The following is a 26976-nucleotide window of genomic DNA, read 5'->3' on the forward strand; positions in this document are numbered from 1 at the left end:
AAAATATATAATCTTTCTAATTATTAAAAAAATGTTTTCTAGGTCAGTACATTAAATTTTAAAAATACGAAAACAAAAAGCTAGATAATACAGAGATCATGGTAAATTTACTGCTTCTTTCATACTTAACTCCTGTTAAATCTCTTACATCTGCTAAATCTGTAGGTAGATTTGTAAATAGTTATGATCTGGACATTGTCTTTTTAAAAGCTGCTTAAGGGGTTATTTAAAAATGCATATCTTTCCCTACCCCAAGCTAAATTTTTGGTGGGCAAAAACCTCAGATTTTTCTAATATAGTAAATATTCAATTAGTTTTAAAGACATCTTCTGGTTTAAAATGTTTGTCTACTAAAAGTTACATATGCAATATAATATCCCAATTTTCTCATCTAGAAAAAAGTGTAATGATGTGGTACTGTACATACAATGGAAGATTACTTAAGATTATTTTCTCTCCTTTATAACTTAATGATATGGGGAATATATATTTTTGACTCTATGAACTGATTCTTTTATCAACTAAGTATTAGAACATCCATTAGATGCAAAGCAATATACTTAGAAGGTACCTAAAATGACAGAACCTCAAACAGATCTGAGAAAACAGTTTCTTCAGACAAGATCAGGCATGTTCAGAGTGGTATGGCTGTAGATTCAAAAACAGTTTCTTAAAGCACAATTCCATGACCATATATTTAAAACTCAAAATATTATCCATTCTAAAATTTTCAAAGATACAACAATCCTCTAATTAAAAAAAGAAAAAAACATCCTCTAAAACTACATGTAATGTATGTGCCATAATTCTGAGATACTACAGAGGGAGCTGCTGGCACAGATGGGTAACATATTAAGTTGAAATCATATAATAACTTCAGATCCTATTAAATGCTCAATATTTCTGTACTTTTTGAAGGTGTCTTATTTTTCAGATTGAAATTACAGAAAAATATTTTTGCTTTGGCTACAATATATTTGCATTAAGAAGCATGGGACACAGAAAATTCCTATTTAGGGTATTTAAAAAAAATCAGCAAAGGCAGAGCATATATATGTAACTAAGGCATTTCTTATGTTTCCATTTAAAAACACAAATTTTTAGTACCCTGTACTGCAAGCTAAATCATGCCTTCCTAAAGTCTTTATAATCCTGTGGCAGCTATAGGTTTAATTCCTTTTTTATGTTACAAGGATTCAGTGTTTTCCAAAAGGCACCACTGGAAAATGCTTTTTTTATGTGCATCATTCTACATATAACCAAAAATTATGTAAGAGAAAATAAGAATTATGAGGTTTAAGTTTGAAACATTTTTCTATCTGTAGCCAGCTAGTTACTATGAAAGCAAAAGTGTTAATTTTTAAACCTGAAGGTAAAAATAAATAAATAAAAAAGGAAAACATTTAAGTAAATGGTATACCAGAGGGTTCCATACCCATTTAACGGCAAAGTCTTTTATTTAAACATTCATGAACAATTTTGGGGAAAGGAATTTCATAGAAACATTTTGCTAACTAATGAAACGGGCTGGAATCAACTACCAATAGCTACTATACCACCTATGCCACTCATGGTTTTAAATCATAACTATGCTAACTTTTCCTCTGTTCTGCAAGTATTTAAAATGATAACAAATCAAGTATCTCCCAGCTCAATTAAATTATGGTCAATAATAATGACAGAGAACTCACAGCTTATAAGCACACGTAGGGCTTTTAAAGGAATGGCAAACCAAAGTACACAAAACTAATACCTGATATAAGTAATTCATGCTCAAACTGTACGACAGAAAATGTATAGCTAAGTGTTCAGTGAAGAGAATCTAAGTATATTTGGTATTTACTAAATACACTCATATTCACCAATTATCTTATATGAAAACATTCTTTCCTCACAGAAGGCCTACATTCAACAAAGGGTTAACGCAGCAGCTCTGGGATACCCAAATCCTACACATTCCAAAAGTCTTTAGGACTGGCTCCTGACTGGGCTGCTGGAAAATAACCTTTGCACCCCTGCAATATCCTGCTTCATAAGAGCATCTCAATATACCTGGGGCTTTGGCCACACCACACAGTTCATGCTAACAATGTGATTTATGGTGTACACCTGTTTTTGTTTGCTTGGGTCTTGGTCCAGCCATATTATTTTAAACTCTGGGTGGAGAGAAGGATGGAGGGCTGGAGACTGGGTAGCTAAGGTTCCTTGGGTGGTCTCTGCCTACCTGACAGACCTCCAATAAAAACCCTGAACTCCAAGGCTCATATGAGCTTCCCCAGTTGACAGCATTGCCTGTGTTGTCATACATCATTGTGTGGAGAATTAAGCACTACCTGTATAATTCCACCAGGAGAGAACAATTAGAATTTTATGCCTGGTTTCTCCTGAACTCTGCCTCATGCACCTCTTTCCTTTGCTGATTTTAATCTCTAACCACAAGTAAAATAGCTTTCTGGGTCCCCTGAGTCCTTTCAGCAAATCATTGAACCTGAAGAGTAATCTTGCTCCTCACCCACCCTCCACAATCTATAACACAGTAACATTTTTATTTCATAAAGAGGATTTCTTCTAATTTCAAGGTTTGGTGTCAGTAAATTTATTTCCAAAGAGGCAGCGATAATAATACATACTCATAGGAATGTCTTCTAGTATGTGAATTTCCTTCCCACAAAACAAAAAGGAATCATTAATGTTTTTTCCTCAGTTGCTACTACTGACATATAGTTGAGGAGAAAAAAACTTTCTCAATTCTTTTATCTTTAGGTTAATTTTATACTTTTTAAAAAAGGGTATGTCAGAACCATCTGGCATGGCCCAAGAACTCAGGTATATAAAGACACTCTTACCAGCACAGAGTCAGTCAAGGGCCAGTCTTTTCTTTGGGAGTACCCCAAGTCCACTGAGTTAACCCTTTACAAAGGGACTAATTCCATAACAGATTCATGGGTTAAAGTATCATTAAGGATTATAGCATCCAAGAGATTTTGGACCTGGCTGGTGTGGCTCAGTGGATTGAGTGCTGGCCTGTGGACCAAGTCCCCAGCTGGGGCTGTGTGAGAGGCAACTGACTGCTGTTGCTCTTACACATCACATTTCTCTCCTTTCCCTCTCTAAAAATAAATAAATAAAATCTTAAAAAGAAAGAGCTTTTGGTTTATTAGATCAAAACATCTTAGCAATGTCAATTAGTGACAATTCTATCACCTTATATGACTTCCCAATTCCCTAGTTAGTTTAGCTGGTCTCTTTCCCTTTGGGAAGCTCTTAATTATTCCCAGTTACTAAGGAAATTATCAAAGATAATTGTCTGTCTTTAAATATGAAATTACCTATCACCTGCATAAGAATGACATTTTCGTTCAGCTCACTGCTCAATCAGAAAATCTTGTTGTTATATTGGTTTCCATTCTGAGTCACAGGTCTAGTGTTAATAAAAATCCTTGAGTGAATAAACAGTACTATCATGAGCTCACTGAATTCAATGATTTAGGATTTTCTGTCTTTCACTTAAAGCTTTAACAAGTACAGAACGGTAAATGGTGATGCTTTGACTAGGAATGTCAGATGGGCTAACTTACTTTTTAATTTTTTTCCATGCATAGTCCCAGGAGCTATTATCAGGCATTATTTTACAGTTCATTATTATTCATGATACCTGACATACTGTTTTTATGCATTAACTGTAGTGCTGATAGGAGAATGTTAAAGCCTCTATCCTGAGAGAATCATGTACGTAGTGGTGGAAATCAAGACTAGAATAGTCAGACTGCCTAGAAATGAACCTCAGTCCCAACACTTACCAGCTCTGCGATCTCGGTCAAATTTTTTATTTTTCTAAAATCTTTTGTGCCTCAATTTCCTTCCTGTTAAATAGGAATAATCATAATACCTTCCTCGATGGCTGTTATAGGAGTTGAATAAACTCAATGTGTAAAGAACTTAGAACTGTGCCTTGCATCTGATAAAAACTTATGTAAGTGACAACCATCATCATCACCATTGCCATTATTCCAAGGAAGCTGGGAAATTTAACTTGCTGTTGGGTAGTGAAAAGAGCATTTTATTGAGTTCCATCACAACACTGGTTAATCTGCAAAATGGCGATAGTAATAACCTATCTTCTAAGGCTATGAGTGGAATAAGTAAAATATCTGCTCAGAAGTCCTGTTTTGTGGTATCACCACTCACAATACATTATTGGTAATACTAAGCTCTGTCAGATACTTGGGATTTCAAAATTACCTGGTTTCAGGTACTGGACCACCTCTGCAAGGATGACATTTAATACACCTCAATGCAAGAACCCTGAAAGATGCTAGAAAAATTAATAAAAAAAATTGTCCCCAACTTTCACATTCCCTGTGTAGGATACATTTCTTCAAAATAGTCGATGTGTGGAGGTTGGAGTATGTCAAGGGCAGAGAGTACCTGAGAAAACAAAAAAAAAAGTAAGATTTAGAGAACTAAAAAGGAAATAACAAAGGACATATATGCAAGTAAATGCCATTAACACTTCAATGATTTAAGGCTTAGTTACAATTTCCCACTGAGATTAACTAAATTTATCAGTCAAGAAAGAGTCCTAAACATTAACATAGGTTTGTAAACTTACTATCTAATTCAGGGGTGTCAAATTCATTTTCACCAGGGGCCACATCAGCCCCACAGTTGCCTTCAAAGGGCCAAATGTAATTTTAGGACTATATAAATGTAACTACTCCTTAACTAGGGGCAAGGAGCTCGGCACTGCCACTGGGTAGAAACAAGGTGGAGGGCTGGATTTAGACCGCAGGCCTTGTGTTTGCCACCTGTGATCTAAAAGATAGTTCTTCCTCAACCAAATGAAAGAGGCAACTGGGTTATACCACAAGCTACCAGAACCCCTGCATAGGACAGCACTGGAAAGAAATGTCCTATTCTAAATTATCAGTATCATTCTAATAGCACAAGGAGCCATACCTAACATTCATTCCTTTATTCCTCTGTTTGAAAAATATTTAATAAGAAAATTTAAATAAGAAAATATTTAAGAAGTGTATTCTGCCTGGCAGGCACTGTGGCAGGCTCTTGGTTATAATGAACAAAACTGATATTCCGGCTCTCATGAATAGGGAAGAGGAAGGCATTAAACAAACAAACAGTTACACAGATATATACTTACAACCTTTATTATTATTAAGGGAAAAAGTAAAGAGGAGCGGGGACAAAGCTTCTGAAGTAACACTACTTGACTCTAAGAGTGGAAGGCTGAACAGAAGTTGGTCAGGCAATGTAAGTCATCGAGGCAAGGAAGAACCAAAAATATTCTAGAAACAGAAATGTAAGTGCTTATGGAACATAAGGGGTAGGAGGAAAATTGGCTGAGACAAAACAGAAGAGAGAAAGGCAGGGGATAGACCACATAAAATTTTTAAAATTATGTTAAGCATTTTGAGTTTTATTTCAAGTTCAAAAAACAGAAGTCACTAAGGGTGGGGAAAAAAGACTTTAAGTTATCTGGAATTCAAGTCCTTTATAAAAGCAGCATACTACCAATGTCACTTCTGCCATCGAAACATAACAAATAGGCCTACTTCACCTGTCAGCTGCCTAGCTACTCTTTTAGGTCTCAACTATGATGTCACATCTAAGAACGTGAACATACCTTGCTAACAAGAAATACCAGGTTCAAAGAATATGGAAGAAATTATTTAATGGGAAGTAAATTTTGTGGTAGTACAAGTTCAAATTTTCTGATCTTTAGCTTAGTGTATTAAGAAAAACAATTTTGCCTTGGCTGGTGTGGTTCAGTGGATTGAGTTTTCACCTGCGAACCAGAGGGTCACTGGTTCGAATACCGGCTGAGGCACATGCCTGGGTTGCAGGCTGGGTCCCCATTGGGAGGCACACACAAGAGGCAACTACACACTAATGTTTCTCTTCCTCTCTTTCTCCTTCCCTTCCCCACTCCATAAAAATATATAAATAAAATCTTAAAAAAGAAAGAAAAACAGTTTTTTTAATCATGAAGAATTTCAAATGCATAAAACTGGGCAGAATAGTATAAAGAATACTCCTGCAATTATATAAGTAACTCATGTGAACTTAGTAGTTATCTATACATGGCCATTCTAGTTTCATCTGTATCCTCCACTTTCCCTATATAACTTTGAAGCAAATACTAAATTTATTTCAGCCATACATTAAGTATCTCTAAAAGATAAAAAGTTTAAAAAACATGACTATCAACTATAAATATTTAATGTTTTTAATTTTTGAACTGAATTAATATCAGTTTTATTATGAAGAAAAACAAAGAAATGACTTATCTACTGCGTATGTATGCATAATGTGTTTTTAATACCATCAAATATGCAGTGTTCAAATTTCCAATTTTTTAAAAAATATTGTGCTACTTTTATTTTATTTTTTTTTAGATTTTATTTATTTATTTTTAGAGAGGGAAGGGAGCGAGAAAGAGAGAGAGAAACATCAATGTGCAGTTGCTGGGGGCCATGGCCTGCAACCCAGGAATGTGTCTTGACTGGGAATTGAACCTGCGACACTTTGGTTTGCAGCCCAAGCTCAATCCACTGAGCTATGCCAGCCAGGGCCCAACTTTCTTTTTTTAAAAAAGTTTATTAGTCTAAATCAGGAGTTAAGATTTACACATTATGGTTAATTTATGTTTTTAAGTTTTAACCTATGGATTCCTCCTCCATCTCCTTTTCTTTTCCCCTTGCAATTTATGTGGAAGAAACTTTGTTCATTTTAAAGATCATTCTTTTTTCAGCCAAGCCAAGCATTTGTCACTTAAATTTTTTTAATTGAATTTGTTGGGGTGACACTGATTAATAAAATTATATAGGTTTCAGGTGTACAGTTCTATAACACATCACCTGTACACTGTACTGTGTGTGTTTACCACCCCAAGTCACCATTTATTCTCCCAGACCTTCTTTCTTCAACACCCCTCACCCTCAACCTTCTGTAATGAAAAAGCCTTCACCCACTTTAAAACCAGTTACACATAAAGGTTTTAAAATAGTTTCAATGTTTATTATAAAAAATATCTATCTTTCCTTTCTGAATTAGAATGTTTATACTTAGAATCTTGGTATAAGTGAAAAACAACAGGTTTTCCAGTTTCTACAGAGAATAATTTTTAACATATGAAAGATAAATTATTTCATTTCTGTATTTTAAACCAACCTATAATTAGCTTGTGTCACAAATAAACGTCAATTAATTTCTCATTATGTGACAGAACAATCTTTAACATAAATCTGATGCCTGAAGAGGGCTGCTAAAAATTAGTGTTTTACCTGACATCTTTCGGACTCTAAACTCTGTATCTGAACAACATACACCCTGTCTTGCTGTAAAACAGAATGCAGCGAGTGACAGCGTCCATTAGACAAAGCTATTTCACACTTCAAATCTATCCACTATAATTAGAGGTTATCTAGAGGAAAGTGACAACCATACATTTAAACCATAGAGAAGAATAAGGCTTTCTTACTCCAAATTTGATGAGGCTTTTTGTAGAAAAGCCTTATAAAACAGGGTTAGATGTTTGCATTAAAGCACGTAGCTATGACTGTTAGCTTCAAAGGTGCAGTAATTTAGACTCTGTGTGGTTTTTTTAACCGCCTGTTGTTTTTCAGTCCTTTTCTTTCGACCTCAAAATGTTATCAGAGGACGGCACTACAATGTCTCCAGGGGGCACAAACTGAGCTAAGACCAGTAGATATGACCTAGGAATTTCAGAAGTGAGAAGAAACTAGCAGAGTTTCAAACTTCAGACTTCATGACTGACTCCCTGTTTAAATAGCCTAAGTCCCTCTATAACTTCACTATTACTTGTGGGAATAAAGTGTGTGAAATTAGCCTTACATTGCAAATCTACGAGGATGCTTGTAAAGAATCAATGTATCCCAAAACACCATGAATCCCTTAAAGGATCTCAGATACAAAAAAAGGTAGGCATACTTGACTAATTTAAAAATGAACTAAAGCTTAAATAATTGTCATTACCAAACAGTTTCCGCACATTTCTGGAATCTTATAAACTGGAAAAAAGCTCATGATAATAGCTGCTTTTTAGAATTTTAACATTTGTGATGATGGAAGAAGATTCACTACCAATTGGTTACATGATCAGTAAATGGCTTAGTTTTTTTAGTCAGCCCTTTATCAATAAAACAATTGCTGTGGATAATCTTACTCTAAATACAAAGACTAGAAATTTAACTGTTCATAGAATGGAGTTAAACCCCATGTTTAACAAAGGAGCTAATTCCTTCTCATTCTCTCACCTTCAACAGATTTTAAGGTTTTTAAGGTCAAGACTATGTTATTACTATTATTTTTATAGAGTTGTAACATATCCTAAAGTACACAAATACCAAGTATATAATTCAATGTATTTTTACACACACGTGTATAGTATGATGAAATTTTCTATTCTATGATTAAAATCTAGATCAAGAAATTAAGCATTTCAACAACTCAGAAGGCCCATTTGTTCCTTTCTAGTCAAAACCCATCCCTAGTCAGAGGTCACCACTATTCTCATCTTTCATCACCAGATAGTCATTTTGCCTGTCCTTGAACTTTATACAAATTGAATCATAGAATGGAGTCATTTGTGTATGGCTTCTTTCATTTCATTGTTATGCCTGTGAGATTCATGATTTAGATTACACTGAATACACAGCTCATTTCGGGGGGAACATGCCTATTAACCACACATCCACGTTGATGTGGACCAGTGTTTTTTTATTGATGTGGAATATACCATTATATGAATGGAATACAACACAATGTACTTATCCAGGGTACTGTTGGCAAACATTTGGGTTGTTTCCCAATTTCTATATATTTTAAATAAAACTACTATGAACATTTATGTACAGGTCATTTGGTGGATATATGCAATCATCTGTCTTGAGTATACCAAGTAGTAGAATTACTGGGTCATTGGGTAAGGTGTGTATTTAGCTTTAGTAGAAACCAAGTTTTCCTAAGTGGTTTTACAAATTTACACTCTCAGCAAGAATAAGTCTTTAGGTTGATTCCCATCCTTGCCAACACTGGGTATTGTCACTCTTTGCTATTTCAGCCATTTTGATGGATATAGAGTAGTATCTCATTGTAGTTTTAATTTCCATTTCTCTAATGACTAGAAGACTTAGAGCACATAAGCACATTGTCATATGCTTATTAGCCATTTGATCATCCTCTTTTGTGAAATTCCTAAGTCTTTTATTGATGGGCAAAAATTCTCAATTTGTAGAAGCTCTTTTTAAGATATATGTTTAGATACAGAATTTATAGTCTGGAAAATGTCAAGTAAATATTTCTAATGGTCTTCCTCAAATGCTAAATATTTTAAAAAATTGTTCTATCACATAATATATTCTGGAAATAAGTTTGTTTGTTTGTTTGTTTGTTTTGCTGGATATATGCCTGAGGTCTGTCTTTTCGTTCCCTTAACTTTTTTTTAAAAAAGATTTTATTTATTTATTTTTAGACAGAGGGGAAGGGAGGGAGAGAGACATCAATATGTGGTTGCCTCTCACACGCCCCCTACTGGGGACTTGGCCTGCAACCCAGGCATGTGCCCTCACTGGGAATCGAACCAGTGACCCTCTGGTTCACAGGCTGGCACTCAATATACTGAGCCACACACACCAGCCAGGGCTCATTCTCTTCACTTTTGATGAGCATTAGTTCTTAATGTTAATGGTGCCCAGCTTAACATCTTTTAAAAAAATGGTCAATGCCTTCCTTGTTCAACTAAGAAATCTTTGCTTATCTCAAAGTCATGAAAATAGCTTTGTATGTCTTATTCTAGAAGCTTTATTATTTTACCTTTCACATTGAAGTCTGTAGCCCATTTTGAATTAATTTATGTGTATGTTGTGAAGTAGAGGTTTTCACATGAATAGCTAATTGATTCTTACATACTGAAATGGCCATCCATTCCCCACTGGACTGCAGTAGTGCCACCTCTCTTATAAATAATATGCATATGTTGGTTTATAGACTCCCTATTCTATTTCATTAATCTATTTATTTATCCTTGTGCTGCCTTGATTACTGTGGTTTCATATGTCTCAATACCTGGAAGGGTGCATCTCAACTTCATTCAATTTCTTTAAATTGTCTTGAGTATTTTAGGTCTTTTTCATTTCCATAGAATTTAGAATGTTTGTCAATTTCCACACACACATATACATAAACCCGGCTGGGATACTGACTGGGATTATATTGAATATATAGTTCAGTTTGGGGGGAACATGTCTATTAACTACAATGAGCATTGCAAACCATCAACACAAGAGATAGTGTTATTTTAAATGCACCAAGAACCTGCCCAGTACCACAAATTTTAGGCACAGAGCAAACAAAACCGAATGCACTAAAAAGTAACCTAGTCTACAGCATCTTTTGCCCTTTCATGGTTCTTAGCAAAGACATCAGCATTAATAATGTCTACAAATAAACAGCATATCTACATTCAGAGAAGGGTCCTATTGTCCCGATGTTGGTATGATTCTTTACCCTACCTATGAACTCAAAGAGGCCTTGTTTGAGTTAGGGCAGACTATACAAAGGAAAACAAATGATCCTTCTTTGCCTCCACTATCTCCTCTTTGTCTCCTTTACTTTTCTCTAAAGTACTCCAGAACTAAAAGATTGGGCAAAAGTAACTCCGAGAGAGAGATCACTGAGGTTATCTATCATTCTAGACCCTGCGATTTCTCTTTTCCTATCACTTTCATTCTTTACTCACTCACTCTTCAAACAGACTGCCTACTGTGTGCTTGGTGCTATTGCCCAAGGACAAAAAAACCCAAGACTTGGATTTTAGGGGCTCTTAGCAGAAATCAATGGGCCCCAAGGGGGCTCTGAATGGGCTTTAGAGAACCAGGTAAAGCCTAAAATGACACAAAATTTTGTGTATCTGTGTTTTTCCAAGAGAGGGTTCATAGATTTCATCAGATTCTCAAAATACAAGATTTTTTAAAAAACTGAATCATCTCTTTTCCACGCTGATATGTGTGTGTATACACATGCAAAAGAGTATAGGTGGATGAAGTAAAGAATATTTTACCAGATTTTTTAACAGCCCAGATTCTGACTAGACACTACTAGTAAGTCTAAAAATCAGTTTTTTACAAAGTTAAACCTATTTCTGTTTCCCTAAGTTACCTCATCAAGGTAAACCTATCCCTTAAGATGATAAACAACGTACTTTAAGGAAAAAAACAATGTGTGTATCTTAATCAGCCAGATCACCTGAAATCAATGAATTTGATATAGTGACTTTGCAGGTTCTGTTCAAAAGAAATTACACAGCCTCTTAGGGCTTTGAAGCTATACTGACACATACAAAACCATCCAAATTAAAATCCAACCTTCCTACAATGGCCAGGTTAATCTTTCTAAATGTCATTTTCATCATGATATTCTTTTCTTCTCTTATTCAATCAAAGCTTAGTCTTAAAAGACTCATCTTTCTTTTAACCCTTGCCCAAGGACATTTTTTCATTGCTTTTAGAGAAAGAGGAAGGGAGAGAGGAAAACATCAACGTAAAAGAGAAGCATCAACTGGTTGATTGTCTTCCACCCTGTGCACCCAGACCGGGAATCGAACCCTCAACCTAGGTATATGCCTTGACCGGGGACTGAACCCATAACTTTCAGTTACAGATGATGCTTCAACTACCTGAGCCACACCAGCCAGGGCAAGACTCATCTTAAGGTTTACCTTCTCCATGTTTAAACCATATTTAAGGTTCTAAGTCTACACAACATTTTGTCCCTTCTCCTTAATATTATGGTACTTGTCCACCAGCATTCACCTGAGCAGCTTAAAATAACATAGCTACCCGGGCTTCAATCCCAGAGATCCCAATTTAGTAGGTCTGGATGAGACCCATGAATCTGCATTTTTAAGGCTCACTGGTGATTCTAAAATACTTCTGGGTTTGCTTTCCCAGCTTTTTGGTATGCACAGAATACCAAATGAATGCTTTATGAATGTTTAACCATGTAGGCAGTCCTCCCATAGCACTGTTGTCATAGTATTTATCACATTACTAAACTCCTTGAGGGTAGAAACACCTAGAAGCTAATGTAGTTTAGGAATATAGGATGTATACAATAAAAGTTTGCCAAATTAATAAATATGGTCTCTGAAGCAAGACAGATTTACACTCTAATCCTGTCCTACCTCCACCTTGGGAAAATTACTTAATTCTAAGCTTTGGTTCCTCTGTAAAGTAGGAATAACAAGCCCTTTGTGACAGAATTTTTAAGGGTTAAATAACTTAATGTATGTAAAGCATCTAGCATACTCCCTGACACACACTAACAAGTGTTAAGCACCTGGTCCACTCCCCTCAAAACAAAAGAAGACCATGTTTTAAACTTTTTTGTACCCTCCACATAACCTAGCACTGCATTCTATAAACAGGACACAATTAATAAACATCCGTTGCCGTAACCATGTCAAATGCCAGTTGCTTCTTAGACATTACACACATACCAGGTATGCTGGCCCAGAGATGCTTTTGGAGATAGACTGCAAAGCATAACATAAATGTATAAAATAGTGGTGCCATGCCAGCTTCATCTCCAACCATCTGCTCACTTTTGAGTATTCCCACAGAAGTCACAAGCACTCTCTTATGCTTGAGCTTACTAGGAGCTCCAGACAGTGGTTGCTGTGTTTTAACATGTGTGATTTTCAAGAATTAAGTTTGTTTCTTTTCTTAATTAATTCTGACACTGTGTGACTTAGTTAGTTACTCCATGGGAATGAGTTATAAGAAAAAATAGCAATAGCAGCCTATGATACCATCACTCCTTTATAAGAAGCCAAGATAGGTCCGAATATAACAAACTACTGAAAATCTTAATAAGCAAATTTCTGATGCCACCTTCAAAATATTTCTTCATTATGAATACCTTCACTTGTGTGTCTGACAATGTACATAAGGTCTGTATTCCTTGTCGTTAGGGTGGTACTCAGGCAAAAACTAAGCAAGCACTAGATTCACTTTAAATCACTCCCAAAATTCAAGGAACCAGTCATAAAATAGAAATGAGTGATATTTTTAAAGTTATTGAAACAAATACATTGCTAGGCAGTTCCAATGGCCAGAAAGATAGTGATAACTTTTAAAAAAAGATTAAGAAAAATGATTTCACCCTGGCTGGTGTAGTTTAGTGGACTGAGTGCAGGCTGTGAACCAAAGGGTCGCTGGTTCGATTCCCAATCAGGGCACATGCCTGGGTTGCGGGCCAGGTCCCAATTGGGGCCTTGTGAGAGGCAACCATACATTGATGTTTCTCTCCCTCTCTTCCTCCCTTCCCATCTCTCTAAAAATAAATAAATAAAAACCTTAAAAAAAAAAGAAAAATGATTTCAAGAAGGGCAATCCATAAATGAATTGCCTCAAAGAAAGGAGCTTCAAGTAAACATAAATTTGATATTCCTAGTTTTACCAAATATTTCAAACTTAACAAAGTTCTTTCTTAAAGAGAGAACTATACTTTGACCAAAGTTCTAAAAGTTCCTGTGCAATCAGACTCACAAGAAATTATTATTGTTTTTCTGATAAAGTTTTTACTTCAGTAATTAAAATACCACAGGTTGAGTACCAAATGCAGAATGTGAGGCAGTTTTTCTTTTCACATGAAACTGAAAACCGTAAGTCCAATGCTGACATTACCCATCACAGACAAAAAGCCAAGAAGCAATTGTATCAAACTTTAAATTCAAGATTAAAGTGAAGCTATCTCTCAAACCATAATGATTCTGTTTGCCCATGAGTCTTGACAAATTTAAACACAACCATAAAAAAGCTAACCTATGTTATTTTAAGAGCTGTACTGTTTTTAAGAGGCGAATCTGTTTCCTCATATCTTTAACTTAATCTCTGATTAGAAATATTATAGGATAAAAATAAAATAGAGGCAATTATTTTCACTTAAATCACCCTGACTACGGGGTTGGCCAAAAAGTCTGTTTAGTTTTCTTCATAAAATGAAAGACACATTTTTCATTCTCACCAATAACTATTGATTTGGACATTTTGAGTATGTTGGCTATCTCCTGCTATTGGCTTCTAGTGGGTCGAGGCCAGGGATGCTGCTAAACACCTTCCAATGCGTAAGACAGCCCCAGAGCAAAGAATTTCTTGGCTAAAATTTCAACAGAACCAAGAAAATTTGCAAACAAATCTTGACACGTTCAATCAGTCACAGCACCTTCTCCATATACTGTACAAATCTTTTTTTCTGTGCTTCAGTTGCATTTTTACCTTTCCTGAAATAATAAAGTATAATATGCCTAAAATATTACATATTTTCTTCCCTCTTCAATAGTAAAATGGCTGCACAAAAACTCACCAATTTTGATAAAATTTTTTTACCAATGCACATATGACAACTGTCACAATATAATCTAACAAAATTGTTTCAAATGAAGTTAAAGACAACTAAACACTATTAGAGCCATCATAAGAAAAAAGAACACACCAAACTTTTTGGCCAACAAAATACTTATTACACTCTATTTTATGTTGAATATTAGTAATGCTCCTCACCTAAATATGAACATTTGCTTTATATCAATCAATATTTATCTGTCAATAAATCTTAGAATTCACTTAAACTTCTCATTGTTAATTTGTTGCAGGCTTTCAATAACCCATTCAATAACCTGATTGTTTCTTTTTTAACTCTCTTTTGTTCTTTACTAATACAATTAAGCATGCTTAGGAAATAGTTTATCCCAAACACCAACTTCACTTACATTATCATGTTTAAAAAAACACAACATCTTCAATTCCCGGAAGACCCTTTTGCAAGAGACCAGATTCTGGAAGACGTTGGGCATCTTTTTGAGTGCTACTCTCTTTCCATCTCTTGGATCTGTTACTGACCTAAAGAAGCAGTATTTGGGGGAGAGGAAAAAAAGAGAGAAATCAATTCCAAACTTTGTTCGTTAAAATGTTTCAGAGCATGACAAATATATTTACCCTAAAAACTCAATATTAAGCCCCCCCAATAAAGCTTAAGATGTCAGTGAGAAAGGAGACTTAAAAAAGTACACAACTATAATCAAAGGGAATGTTTAGCCACACAAGTCATTTGCCATGCTTTTTAAAAAATTTTAATCCCTGTCCACATTTCTATAAACAGCTGCTCTTTCTGAGAGGTTACTTAGCAATACACCTGGAGTAGGAGGACTATTAGTGGCAAAGCCATTTTAAAGATGGGAGGGAAAAAGTATAGAGCACTAACGTGACTCGGGTCAAATTAGTTTTATATGCTTTATTTTCAGAACCAATTTCAAGATGGAAGAGATTTTCACTCAGATATCATCACATTAATGTCAATGTAGAGAACATGATTGAAATTTTTGGATAAGAAAATAGAAATGAACAGCTTTCAGTAATAAGGATTGCCGTACCACCAGTAGTTGAACTGTGTCCCCTCCTAAAGTGCCAGCTTATGGCTGCAGCTTCTAGGTTATGATAACCTCTTTCCTTTTGTTTCTCAGCTCTTGGTATGATAGCGCCACTTGTAATTACTATCTCTTTAATAGCTCAGTGTCCCTCTTTTTTCCCCTTTAGCCTTATGACACCTGTACAATCAGTTCCCTGTATTTACTTATGTTTGAAATACAAAAGGTTTCCATTTTTCTGATTGAACCCAATTGATACATATTTAAACCAGATAGTTTTTAAAAATCAATAAAATTTACTAAATATGGCCAATTGGCCATTTGGCAAATTGATTTTCCATAAATTAACATAAAAGGTTTCCTTCCCTTCCATCCATCATCTATGAATGGTTGTCCTTGTATAATTTATTCCTATCTGATTTATTTTGCTAGATTCTTGCTTATCATTTCCAGCTACCATTATCTTTTGGTTCCTATTTCAGTCATCTAATGCTTTGGCTATCTCTCCCAGATTTGTGTCATTTAAAAATATCACCTGTATGTCAATAACACCTTTACCCAAGTTATTAATTAAAGTTTAGAACAGAACTGGGAATAGATCTCTGCAACAGATATAGCATTAGAAACCATGAGACTGGCACCCTGGCTGGTGTGGCTCAGTGGACTGAGCACTGGCCTGGGAACCAAAGGGTTACCGGTTCCATTCCCAGTCAGGGCACATGCCTGGGTTGCAGGCCAGGTCCTTGGGGGGGGGCACACAAGAAGCAATCGCACACTGATGTTTCTCTCCCTCTCTCTCTCCTTCCGTTCTCCTCTCTCTAAAGGTAAATGAATAAAATCTTAAAAGAAAAAAAAAAGAAACCATGAGACTGGCATCCAATCATTAATCTTGGGTATGGTTATTAAATTAATTATTTAATTAACCACAGTTACTCCATTTATTTCTCTAGCTTGTATACAAGGAAATCAGACATTCATCAAGTTACCTTCCTGAAAATAAAGCATTCCTATTATCTACTGATCTAAAAACCATACCAAACTTCTTTATGAATACCATGACTTCTTTATAAGTTCATATTAGTGATCACTACTTCCTTTTCTAAGTGCTTATGAAACTCTTAAATGGTGAGTTCTAGTATTTTTAAATAGCATGAAGACTTTTCTTTCTTCCATTGATTGAAAATTTGGTAAAACAGTGAAGTATTATTATTTTTAACTCTTCAATAGTTTGAAATGTAATTCAACTAGGCTCAAAAACCTAACATTCTTGACAGTTACTTAAAAAATAACCCACATCCACAACACTGCTTAAAATCCTATAATCTAGAACAAATAGGGAGGAGACTATAATATTTAATTCAGAATACTAAAAATATTTTTCTCTGTTTAAATACACCACTTCTGTAGCTAGAAACCAGAAAAGAAAAATGTCAATAAAATAGCAAGGAAGAAAAATATTGGATCACACATTGCATTTAATTCTTAGTATCTCAAACCTTCTTTACTCTAGGAAAATTAGCATTTCTTTGTCTTTCATGACACTCCATTTTTGAAGAGTATAGGCTAGTTATTTTGTAGAGTTCCTTAATTTGGGTTTGGTGTTTTCGATGATTAAATTCAGGTCATGTGTTTTTAACAGGAGTAACACAGAAGTGGTGTCCTGTAGTGCATCACATTAGGAGCCATATGATGTCAATTTTCTACATTATTGGTGATAATTTTGGTCACTTGGATGAAGTGTCTGCCAGGTTTCTCCACAGAAAAGTTACTATTTTTTCCCTTTGTTAACTATGTAAATATTCTTTTCCTCATCAAACTTTGATCTATTCTTTGGCGTCCATTGATGTTTTTTGCCTGAATCAATTATTACTGTAATGATGGCCAAATGGTATTTTAATAATTTTAATACCAGCACAATATAGTTTTTAAAAATGAATAAGTTGCCCAGCCTGTGAAACAAAAGGTCACTGGTTCGATTCCCAGCCAGGGCACAGGCCCAGGTTGCAGGCCAGGTCCCCAGTAAGGGGCATGTGAGAGGCAACCACACATTGATGTTTCTCTCCTCCTTTTTCTCTGTCCCTTCCCCTCTCTCTAAAAATAAAAATAAACAAAATCTTTAAAACAATAAAAAAAGAATAAGTTGATTTAACCCAGTGCCCTTTCCAAAAGCCTCATACAGCAATACTTCTTCCCAACTTCTGACTTTTTACTGGTCTTGACCCTACCTTAGTGGAAAACTGCTCTCTCAAGGTCAGTACTGCACCTTGTTGTTTTAAGGTAAAATTCACAAAGCAGCATTTCCTTTATTACTCATGCAAAAGTCGGTCATGCCTGTGTCTGGTAACAATATAACTCTAATGAATGTGAATGGCTGTGCAGTAATTTCACGCCATATTGAGTTTGTTCTCTCTTAACCTGAGGTAACAGATGCTTTAGTTCAGCACAAATAGTACCACATCAGGTAAGTGTGGAAGCCTGTTACACAGGAATTCTTTTATTTTCTTTGTTACTGAAAGGCTCGCTGTGCTTAGCATCTCTGCTGCTGCAATACCCTGGTCCTTCCAACTGCACTTGTTAATAAAGCTCCAGTTACAGAGATAAGGAACAACATTTAGGGCAACTTTCTTCATTTCAGAAAAAAAAGGAGCCATCCTTCAAACTACAGTCCACTTACTGGTCACTTACTTTCTCTACTAAATACTGGACGCCTTAAATAAAACAATGCATGTGTCATTTTATCTGATTTCCTTCATGGGCATTCAAGTTATACTAAAAATATTTACTTTCTAATTTTAAATTAATGTTCAATTCTGTAAACACTTATTAAAAATAAAGTTCAAGGGTTATGAAAAAGTCTTTTCTCACATCTGCTCAGAGTGCATCAATCTTCTGTAGTGAGAATACAAATTCAACTATTTTCTGAACAGCTAGAAGAACTCACAAACCATTCTTCAGAGGATACAGAGTCAGTCAAAAGAGTACAACAGCAAAACCAGGACGTTTTTTAGATCTGAGGTGGTCATTTTGTTGCAGTTTTCTTAAACCCAGGAATCTGTGACCAGTGCCACAAATCTACTTATACTACTGACAAGCAGAAGGGTTGGAATGAAACAAGAGTGAAACTTACTACAGGGATACTTTCCCAGGCACTAGAACAGCGATTTTCAACTGGTGTGCTGCAAAAAAAATTTAAAACATGCAATACCTGACTCTTTAGTCAGGGACAATGACCCTTTTTCTCTTAGACTATCAAATAAAAAAATGACAACAGCCAATACAGCAATAGCCATCTGGTGTGAATTAATTAAAATTATACCAATTTTTTTTTGTCAGATTGACCAAAAAATATTTTTTTGGCATGCTGTTAAATTTTAGTAATTAGTTTGTTTATGTGTGCTCTGAGATGAAAACCGCTGCACTAGAATGTTACATCTTTAAATTAGTATAACTAGTCAGCAAGAATCTCCAAGAAATTACATGTTCCTCATTCATTTTATGTAATGAATCTTTTCTGCACATGTTTTAGCAGTTTTAAAGTTCATGCTTCAAATGAGGTTTTTAACTATTCAAAGCAAATAACTAACTTAGAATGCTTCAAGTTGGATTAAGAAATCAGGTTCTTCTAAATCTATTCACACAAACTTGTAATCATTGCTCCTCCATTTTTTGCTCTACATACAATTACTATGTCAACTGTACCAATACAGTACACATTTCAATAACAGAACCTCCTAACTAGGTTTCTAAATATTTAGATTACTGCTTTCATATTCATTTTGAAGTTCATTTCCTTAAAAGCTATTCTTACATGTATTTAGATTAAGTCTGTTTGAGAAAACAATAGCAAATTATGAGGCAAAGTTTCTGACAACAAAGTCTAAAAAATGTATCTTATTTGTAACTTAGACCTTGTTGTATGTTCAAGGATACTATAGGATAGGGAATAAGGAATTTATTTTTATGTCTTTGGTCTTTAACCAGACCAAATTGGTCTAGGCCAATTTTGGTCTAACCAGAGTTTTAACAGCCTATAGTTTGTTTATACTTTGACATAAATTTACAGAGCAGTATCCTATGTAGAACTAATCTTCTAGGTGTCTCTGTCTACACCCAAAACACTTCAAAAATTCTCATCTTTCATTTCTTAATTTGTTCCATCAGTTGGGGTTTTCTGATTTTTTAAATCGTTATCCAAATTTGGTATTTGCTGAGTTAGCTCTACATATGAGAGAGTCTTTTCCTTTTCAAACGTATACTAAAAATTATCCCCAAGTTTGTTTATATGAAATTACAAGGAAAAAAGGCCTTTATACAATGGCTAAACCAAAGCAGTGAAATAGTTCATTGTTTTTTTTTATATCCTGCCACTGTTGATAAGAAGCAAACATTTACATTTAACTGAAAGAGTTAAATATGAACTTAAACATTCTCCAACTCTGTGTTTATTTTAAATAAGTAGAAATATCAATGATCCCAGCAGGTGAGACAGTACTGGGCCATTGGATGCTGACAAGAGGAGGAATAAGGAACAGGCAAGCCATTCAGTATCAGGCTGTCATATTTATTTTCAAATACTTATTACTAGTGAACAAGATCTAATTTTTAAGACTTCCTCACTTCCCTACTAATAATCATTGGTTAATTTAAAATATAGGTGAATATCATTTTATGCTAATTACTATTGTCTTGGGAATATTTATTGTTCTTTAGACCACAAATTAATTAGTTCCATCCTTGGTGAAGATGCCAGGAAGATAGAGACTCTTTCTCCCGTCACTGGCAAATGTCTCTGTGAGGAGTCTGACCTGCCTGCAGGGAAGTTGCAATACTATCTTTTCTACAGGAATTTTCACAGCCTACTCTGCCAAGTCCAGGAAGTTTTCACTACCCACTAGTTATAGCCCTCTCCTAGAACCAGACCTATGAATGTTGTATGGGTAGGAAAACCAGTCGCAATTAGGGAAAAGTTTCTTTAAAAAGCCCCAATGGAATGTAATTCACAACTGCATCTCCTTCTTACATTTTAACACCTTTGGCAAGAAGAGGTTACAAAGGGTAATCAAAGATAAAAACAATGTCACACAAAAATGTGCTTGCTTTTAATCCTATTGATAATTTCCTGACAGATATGTTCTGTACGAGGAACACTGAGGAATAGAAATATTTTTTAAAAATTAAAGAATGGCAATTTTTGTTAACCAAAGATACCAAAGGAAAGGAAAGTTGTTGTTTTTTTAAAAGATTTTATTTATCTATTTTTAGAGAGGGGGAGGGAGGAAGAAAAAGAAGGAGAGAAACATCAACGTGTGGCTGCCTCTCACGTGCCCCCACACTGGGGACCTGACCCGCAACACAGGAATGTGCCCTGATTAGGAATTGAACCTGCGACCCTTTGGTTTGCAGGCCAGAGGCTCACTACACTGAGCCACACAAGCCAGGGCAGGAAAGAACAGTTTTATTTACATGGTAGGTTTTCAACAATATGGCTTTGCCAATATCAAAAATTGTAATGAATTTAGAAATGGAAAGTTCACGTCATCAGAAAAAAATTATTTTTAATTGCTAAATGTTTTACTATTTAGTATTTTAGTCGGCTAAGTTCTAATATTATTAAAATATTTAGGAAATAAATACAGACTGAGGAAGTAAATACTATTAGTATAACCTGGATGCTCAGAAGGTAAGATGAAATTTTTAAATTACTTAACAAAATATAAGTCCCAATATGTTGTTAATAGCAAACTGTCTGAATATACCAACCAAAATACCAATAAAAAGTCACTTTTGAAATAAAAGGTGAAATTTAAATATGGCTTGGAATTATGATTATAAAGAAAATGTCCCTATTTTCTAGAGATGTATACTTAAACATATATAGGTGAAATGACCTATAGGTGAAAGATCTAATATTTGTTTTAAAATACTTCAATAACTATTGTTGAAACAAATAAAGCAAATTTTGGTAATTATTGAATCTGGCTGGTGGGTAGAATGGGGTCTGACTATTCAAAAGTAAAAACTCAGGTTTGAAAATTTTCAAAATAAAACTGAAATGAAAAATTTTAAAGATATAAAAATACTATTTATAATAATATCAATAATACCCAATATCTGAGATTAAAGCTAACAAAAACTATGCAAGACTTCTACACAAAAAGACTAAAAAAATATTGAGAGAAATAAAAACAAATAAATGGAGAGGCATGCCATATTCATGGATTAGAAAACTCAATATTGTAAAAATTTAAATGATCCCCAAGGTAATTTATAGATTTAATGAAATTCAAATCAAAACTCCAACAGGCTTCTTTTTGTGAAATTATGCAGATTAGTTTGAAAGTTTTTTTATAGAAATGCAAATATGCCAAGGACAGTGAAGATACTCTTGAAAAAAAAAATAAGGTGGGAGAAACTGCTCGACCAGATATAAAAATTTATTATAAAGCTACTAATTTAGACTGCAATTTGGGTGCAACAGACCAATGAGAGATAAAACCCAGAAATAGATTCTAACCTAGAGAGGCACTTGGCTTATCATAAAGGTGTCTCTGCAGTCAGGAAGGAATACTGTGCCTTAAACTGTTGTTTCTTAGCTTCAAACCCATCTGTCTAAACAATGCTCTAAAATACTGGGGCTAACACACTGAAAACCAGTTTGGTTTTGCCAACAAGCTCCATGTTAGGCTTTGCCAACAGGGGGCTTGAGGGGTGACTGCAAGGCTTAGGAGGAAAAAGGGATTTGCTCCTTCCTACAGACTTCCTGCCTGTCTCTTGCTCTTGTGTCACTCTAGCAACACTTCTTCATTCCCAGCAATGGTAGTGCCTTCCTGTGACAACAGGGGAACCCAGTTAGAGTTTTCCCAGCACTTGCAGAACCAGCTTCACTGCATCTTCCAGCCCAGATATCAGTATCAGTATCCTTCCTTTGGTGTCTGAATTTCTACTGCATGGGGATCCTAAATCTTAAAAATTCCAACCTCTTCCCTTTACTCCTCTAACACAGAGGTGTTACCTGCTACTTCCATGATACCTATTGTTCTTGTCTTGTCTTTTCAGACACATACAATTTTACTTATAAACAACTTTACAACTAATTAACAATTATCCCCCATATTAAACTGTTATAATTTCTTTCCTGATTGGACTCTGACAAATACAACATTCTTTTCAGTGTACAGTACTGGAACAACTGGACAGTCATATGAAAAAGACTGCACCTCCACCCCTACTTCACTCCATACACGAGATAAATCCAGGTGGATTATAGCTATAAATATGAACATCAAAATCATACAGCTCTTAGAAGATAACATACAGGAGAATAATTTTATGGTATGGGGCAGGGAAAGGTTTCTTAAATGGACACAAGAAGTACTAACCACAATGAAAAAAAACTGACATATTTGACTACCTTAAAATCAGATAATTTTTTATCTATACATTGTTAAGAGTAAAAATGTAAGTCACATAGGGGAAAAGGCTTGGAACACACTTATAAGGAACAAAGGGCTTTTACCAAGATACATACAGAAGTCCTATAAATCAATTTTTTAAAAGGGCTTGAATAGGCATTTTACAAAAAAGGATAATACAAATGGCCAACAAACATATAAAAAGGATCTTAACCTCATTAGTCATTTGGGAAATAAAATTAAAACCACAATAAGAACATATATGACCACCAGTATGGCTAATATTTAAGTCTGACCACACCAAATGTTTTGTGAAGATGTAATGCAATGGAAATTCTTATAGATTGCTAGTAGGAATGTAAATTGCTATAATTACTTTGGAAAACAGGTTGGCTTTATATACTAAAATAAAGAATGTATACACTGTGACCTAGCAATTTGTGTGTGTAAACACACACACACATATGTATACATATACACACACACACACCCAAATGTGCACTTCTATACACTAAAACACAAATAGCATTCATGGCAGCAATATTTGTAATATCCTTAAAACCAGAAAAACAAAACAAATATCCACAAACAGTAGAATGGACAAATTGTTGTATATTCATATAATAGAATACTTTATAGCAATTAGAATGAACTATTGCTACCTGAAATAACATAGATGAATCTCACAAATATAATTTATTATTTTACTATTTATTTTTTTTAAAAGAAAGGGGAAGAGAGGGACAAGGAGAGGGAGAGAAACATGGATCAGTTGCCTTCTGTATGAGTCCTGACCAGGGACCGAACCCTGCAACCCTGGCGTGTGCCCGGACTAGAATCGAACTGGAGACCTTTCCATTTGCTGGACGAAACCCAACCAACTGAGCCACACCAGTTGGGGCTCATAATTATAATTTTGAACATAAGAAACCAGTCACAAATGAATAGATACTGTAATAGTTCATTTCTGTAATATTAAAAATACAAGAAAAGTTAAATTCTAATGTTTAGGGATGCATACTTTGGAGATAGAAACTATTAAGAAAGGAAATAGTTACCATAAATGTTAAGACAGTGGTTATCTTGTTTGGGGGTGAGATAGCAATGAAGGGGAGCAGAGGGGACTTCTGGGTGCTGGTGATGTCCTGTTTCTCTAATGGACAGTGGCTACAGGGGTATGTGCTTTGTGATAAATCACTGGCTATATATTTTATTTTGTGTACATTTCTGCATGTGTTATTATGTAGCTAAAAAGGTAAAGACAGAATTCCCAGTTAAATTTGAGTATAAAAAAGCATTTTAGATTGCAATTTGTATAATTATTAATTTTTAAAGAGGGAGATTCTATTTTTTTCATAAGATATATACATCTATTCCAGCCCAATGGATTTTTCCATTATCTTTTCTTGTGCCACTGGTTCATTCTGTAAAGAGTAGTATACATAATATTTCTGTTTTGGTAGAATTCCAAAGGAATTTGCTTGCTTAAAAAAATAAATGTTTTCTTCATCATTACACAAGAATAAGTCATTAAGAAGCATTCCACAGGAGAGTGATGTCAGCAGAATTACAGTCCCACTCCTAATCTAATCACAATCTCCTAGCTTCTTTCATTGTAAGCAAAATGCTGAAGCAGCTACAATATATAAATGTGCTTCAGGTTTTTAATTAGTTAGCCTTTTAAAAATAACCAAAACCAAAACTACTGCAAGTACAAACAGGAGGCAGGACTTCCAGCTGTGGCAAACTGAAGAGTTCAGCGAAACTTCTTTCCCCTAGAACAACTATAAAATTGGACAGAACTGTCAAAAATAACCATTTTAGGACTTCAGAAAACAACCAAAATCAAATGACAAATTTAAAAGTATTTATTTATGAAAAACTGTGGAACTCTGGGTAAGAACAGTGGGAGTCAGTGGCATGTTGCTTGGGGCTGCTCCCCACCTACCTCCCATGCCCCCGCCCAGGCAGGCACAGTCCATGTCGTAGTTGTACCTGGACAGAGCTGGCCATGAAAACCAACCAGGGGCTTCACTGTCAAAGGCTGCTGATGTGATTTGAGGCGAAGGGCAAAAACTACATACCCAGTGGCATTGAGAATAAAAGCATTAAACTTGATTGGAAAAGAACAAAGAAAGCCTATAGCTCTGCTAGCCCGAGGCTGCTGCCCTAGTGGGAAGAGGAAGAGACTAACAGAGATCAAGGAGAATAATGGTGGAAAGAAGGGGAAGGGACTAGACAAAGAACATGTATGAATGACCCACAGACATGGACAACAGTGTGGGAGTTGACTGTGGGAGTGGAGGGGGTAGGTGGGGTAAGATGGGCAGAGGAGGGCAAAGGGGGAAAAACTGGGAAAACTATAACAGAATAACAATAAAAAAAGATATTTAACAAAGAGATTCTGGAAGTGAGAGCCATGGAGGGGGCTAGGTAAACTACACACATCACTAGCTAACTGGAGGCTGTGTATGTATTCGGAGATGACAGAAGAGGGTCTAAGCTCTCCACATACCATGGCTTCCCACATGGGAAAAAAAGAACTGTGGGGCTCAGCAGAAAATAAAAGCTGGGGCATGCCTGACAACTAGATGGGCTCCCTAACACCCTTACAGATGAATCAGCAAAGGACAGACAGAAGCCTTAGTGGCTCAAGATATTTGGTTGAGTATGACCTCTAACAAATCGCCACTGACCACTAAGCTAGGTAGACACAGGAGGACCTCAAGGAGGCGAGGCTCAAAATTTAATATAACAATTAAAAACAAAACAACTGAGCAGAGACTTGAGTGGCTGCACCTCATAGGGAGGAAAGATTCTGCATGTCAAGTTAATTAAATATAAGCAAACATACACCATAATAGCAATAATGACAACCTTCAGGGGTGGGAGAGGGGCTAGGGAGGAGTCACATCCAAAACTGTTATAATATACCAGGGATTTTTCAACCCTTTTCTTCTTACGGTACACATAAACTAGTTACTAAAATTCTGCAACACACCAAAAAATGTGTATTTTTTTTTGCCTATTTGACCAAAAATTAGGCATACTGTATTTTGCAGTGCACAATGTGCACCCATGTATACCCCATGGATATCATACCCCATGGCATGTAATCACTATATTCATGCATACTGTGCACCCTTATTCTTCCCTCAAAAATTTGGGCAAAAAAGTGCACATTGTACATGGCAAAATATGCACTTTTCTTTTTATTCATTCACACTGAATGGCTATTATTGTATTAGCTATTGTCATGTTCTTATCTGACATTCTAAGGGAAAAGATATTATTGCCCCCAATTAAATAGTTGGGTATTGCATGTTTTAAAAATTCTTACGGCACACCAGTTGAGAATTGCAATATATTGCCAAATACATCCAGTTTTTAACAAAAAATTACAAGACATGTAAAGAAGGAAGAAAATGTGACCCATACTCAGGGGAGAGGGGAAAGTAGTCAACAGAAACTCCCTGCGTGGGCCCAGATGTTGTGTCCAAAAGCAGCCACTATAAACATGGTCGAGAATTCAGGAAAGTCGTGTTTAGAAAATTAAAGAAAAATATAATGACAATGGCTCAACAAATGGGAATCTCAACACACCAATACACCAAAAAAAGAAAGGAAAAAAAGAAAAAAATCAAATTCTAGAGTTGAAAAACACATTATAAATAAAAAATTCACTAGATTGGCCCATAGCAGATTTGAAATACAGAAGAATCAATGAACTAGAAATTATATAATCTCTAGAACAGAGAGAAAAAAGTTGGAAGAAAAATGAACAGCACCTCAGAGATCTATGCAATAACACTGAGGTAACAACATACATCTAATGGTACAACTGAATGCAGGTCCGGCTGCTTGCCTCAACAAACGCCGAACTTGTGAAACAGGTGCTGGTGAGAAGGAACGTTGCTTGAGAAGACTGGGGACTCTTGTCTCAGAGCCCATCTTAACATCTCAGTGAAGTCAGAGGTTTGCATAAGGAGGGAGAAGGAAAGCAGAACAAAAATATCAAGGGGAGATGACTGAAAACTTCTCTGTGTACAGACCAGCGCAGCCCATCCTAATAAGGATTGTGCAATTGTGTCAAGTGAT

General features: G+C 35.4%; 1 protein-coding gene across 2 annotated transcripts in view; it reads right to left on the reverse strand.

Annotated features, from left to right (window-relative positions):
• Positions 1-26976, reverse strand: part of NLK (nemo like kinase) — a 155527-nt gene that overhangs the window by 53884 nt on the left and 74667 nt on the right. For both annotated transcript variants that reach the window (XM_045837109.1, XM_045837108.1), the window contains exons 2-3: positions 14813-14942; positions 4373-4428 (exon numbers count right to left, since the gene is read on the reverse strand). In XM_045837109.1, coding sequence (XP_045693065.1) covers positions 4373-4428; positions 14813-14942 — 186 coding nt within the window. The remainder of the gene's footprint in view (positions 1-4372; positions 4429-14812; positions 14943-26976) is intronic.

Source organism: Phyllostomus hastatus, unplaced genomic scaffold (genome assembly GCF_019186645.2).
Source record: "Phyllostomus hastatus isolate PE091 unplaced genomic scaffold, TTU_PhHast_1.1 phas_contig_210, whole genome shotgun sequence".
Classification (NCBI taxonomy): Eukaryota; Metazoa; Chordata; class Mammalia; order Chiroptera; family Phyllostomidae; genus Phyllostomus; species Phyllostomus hastatus.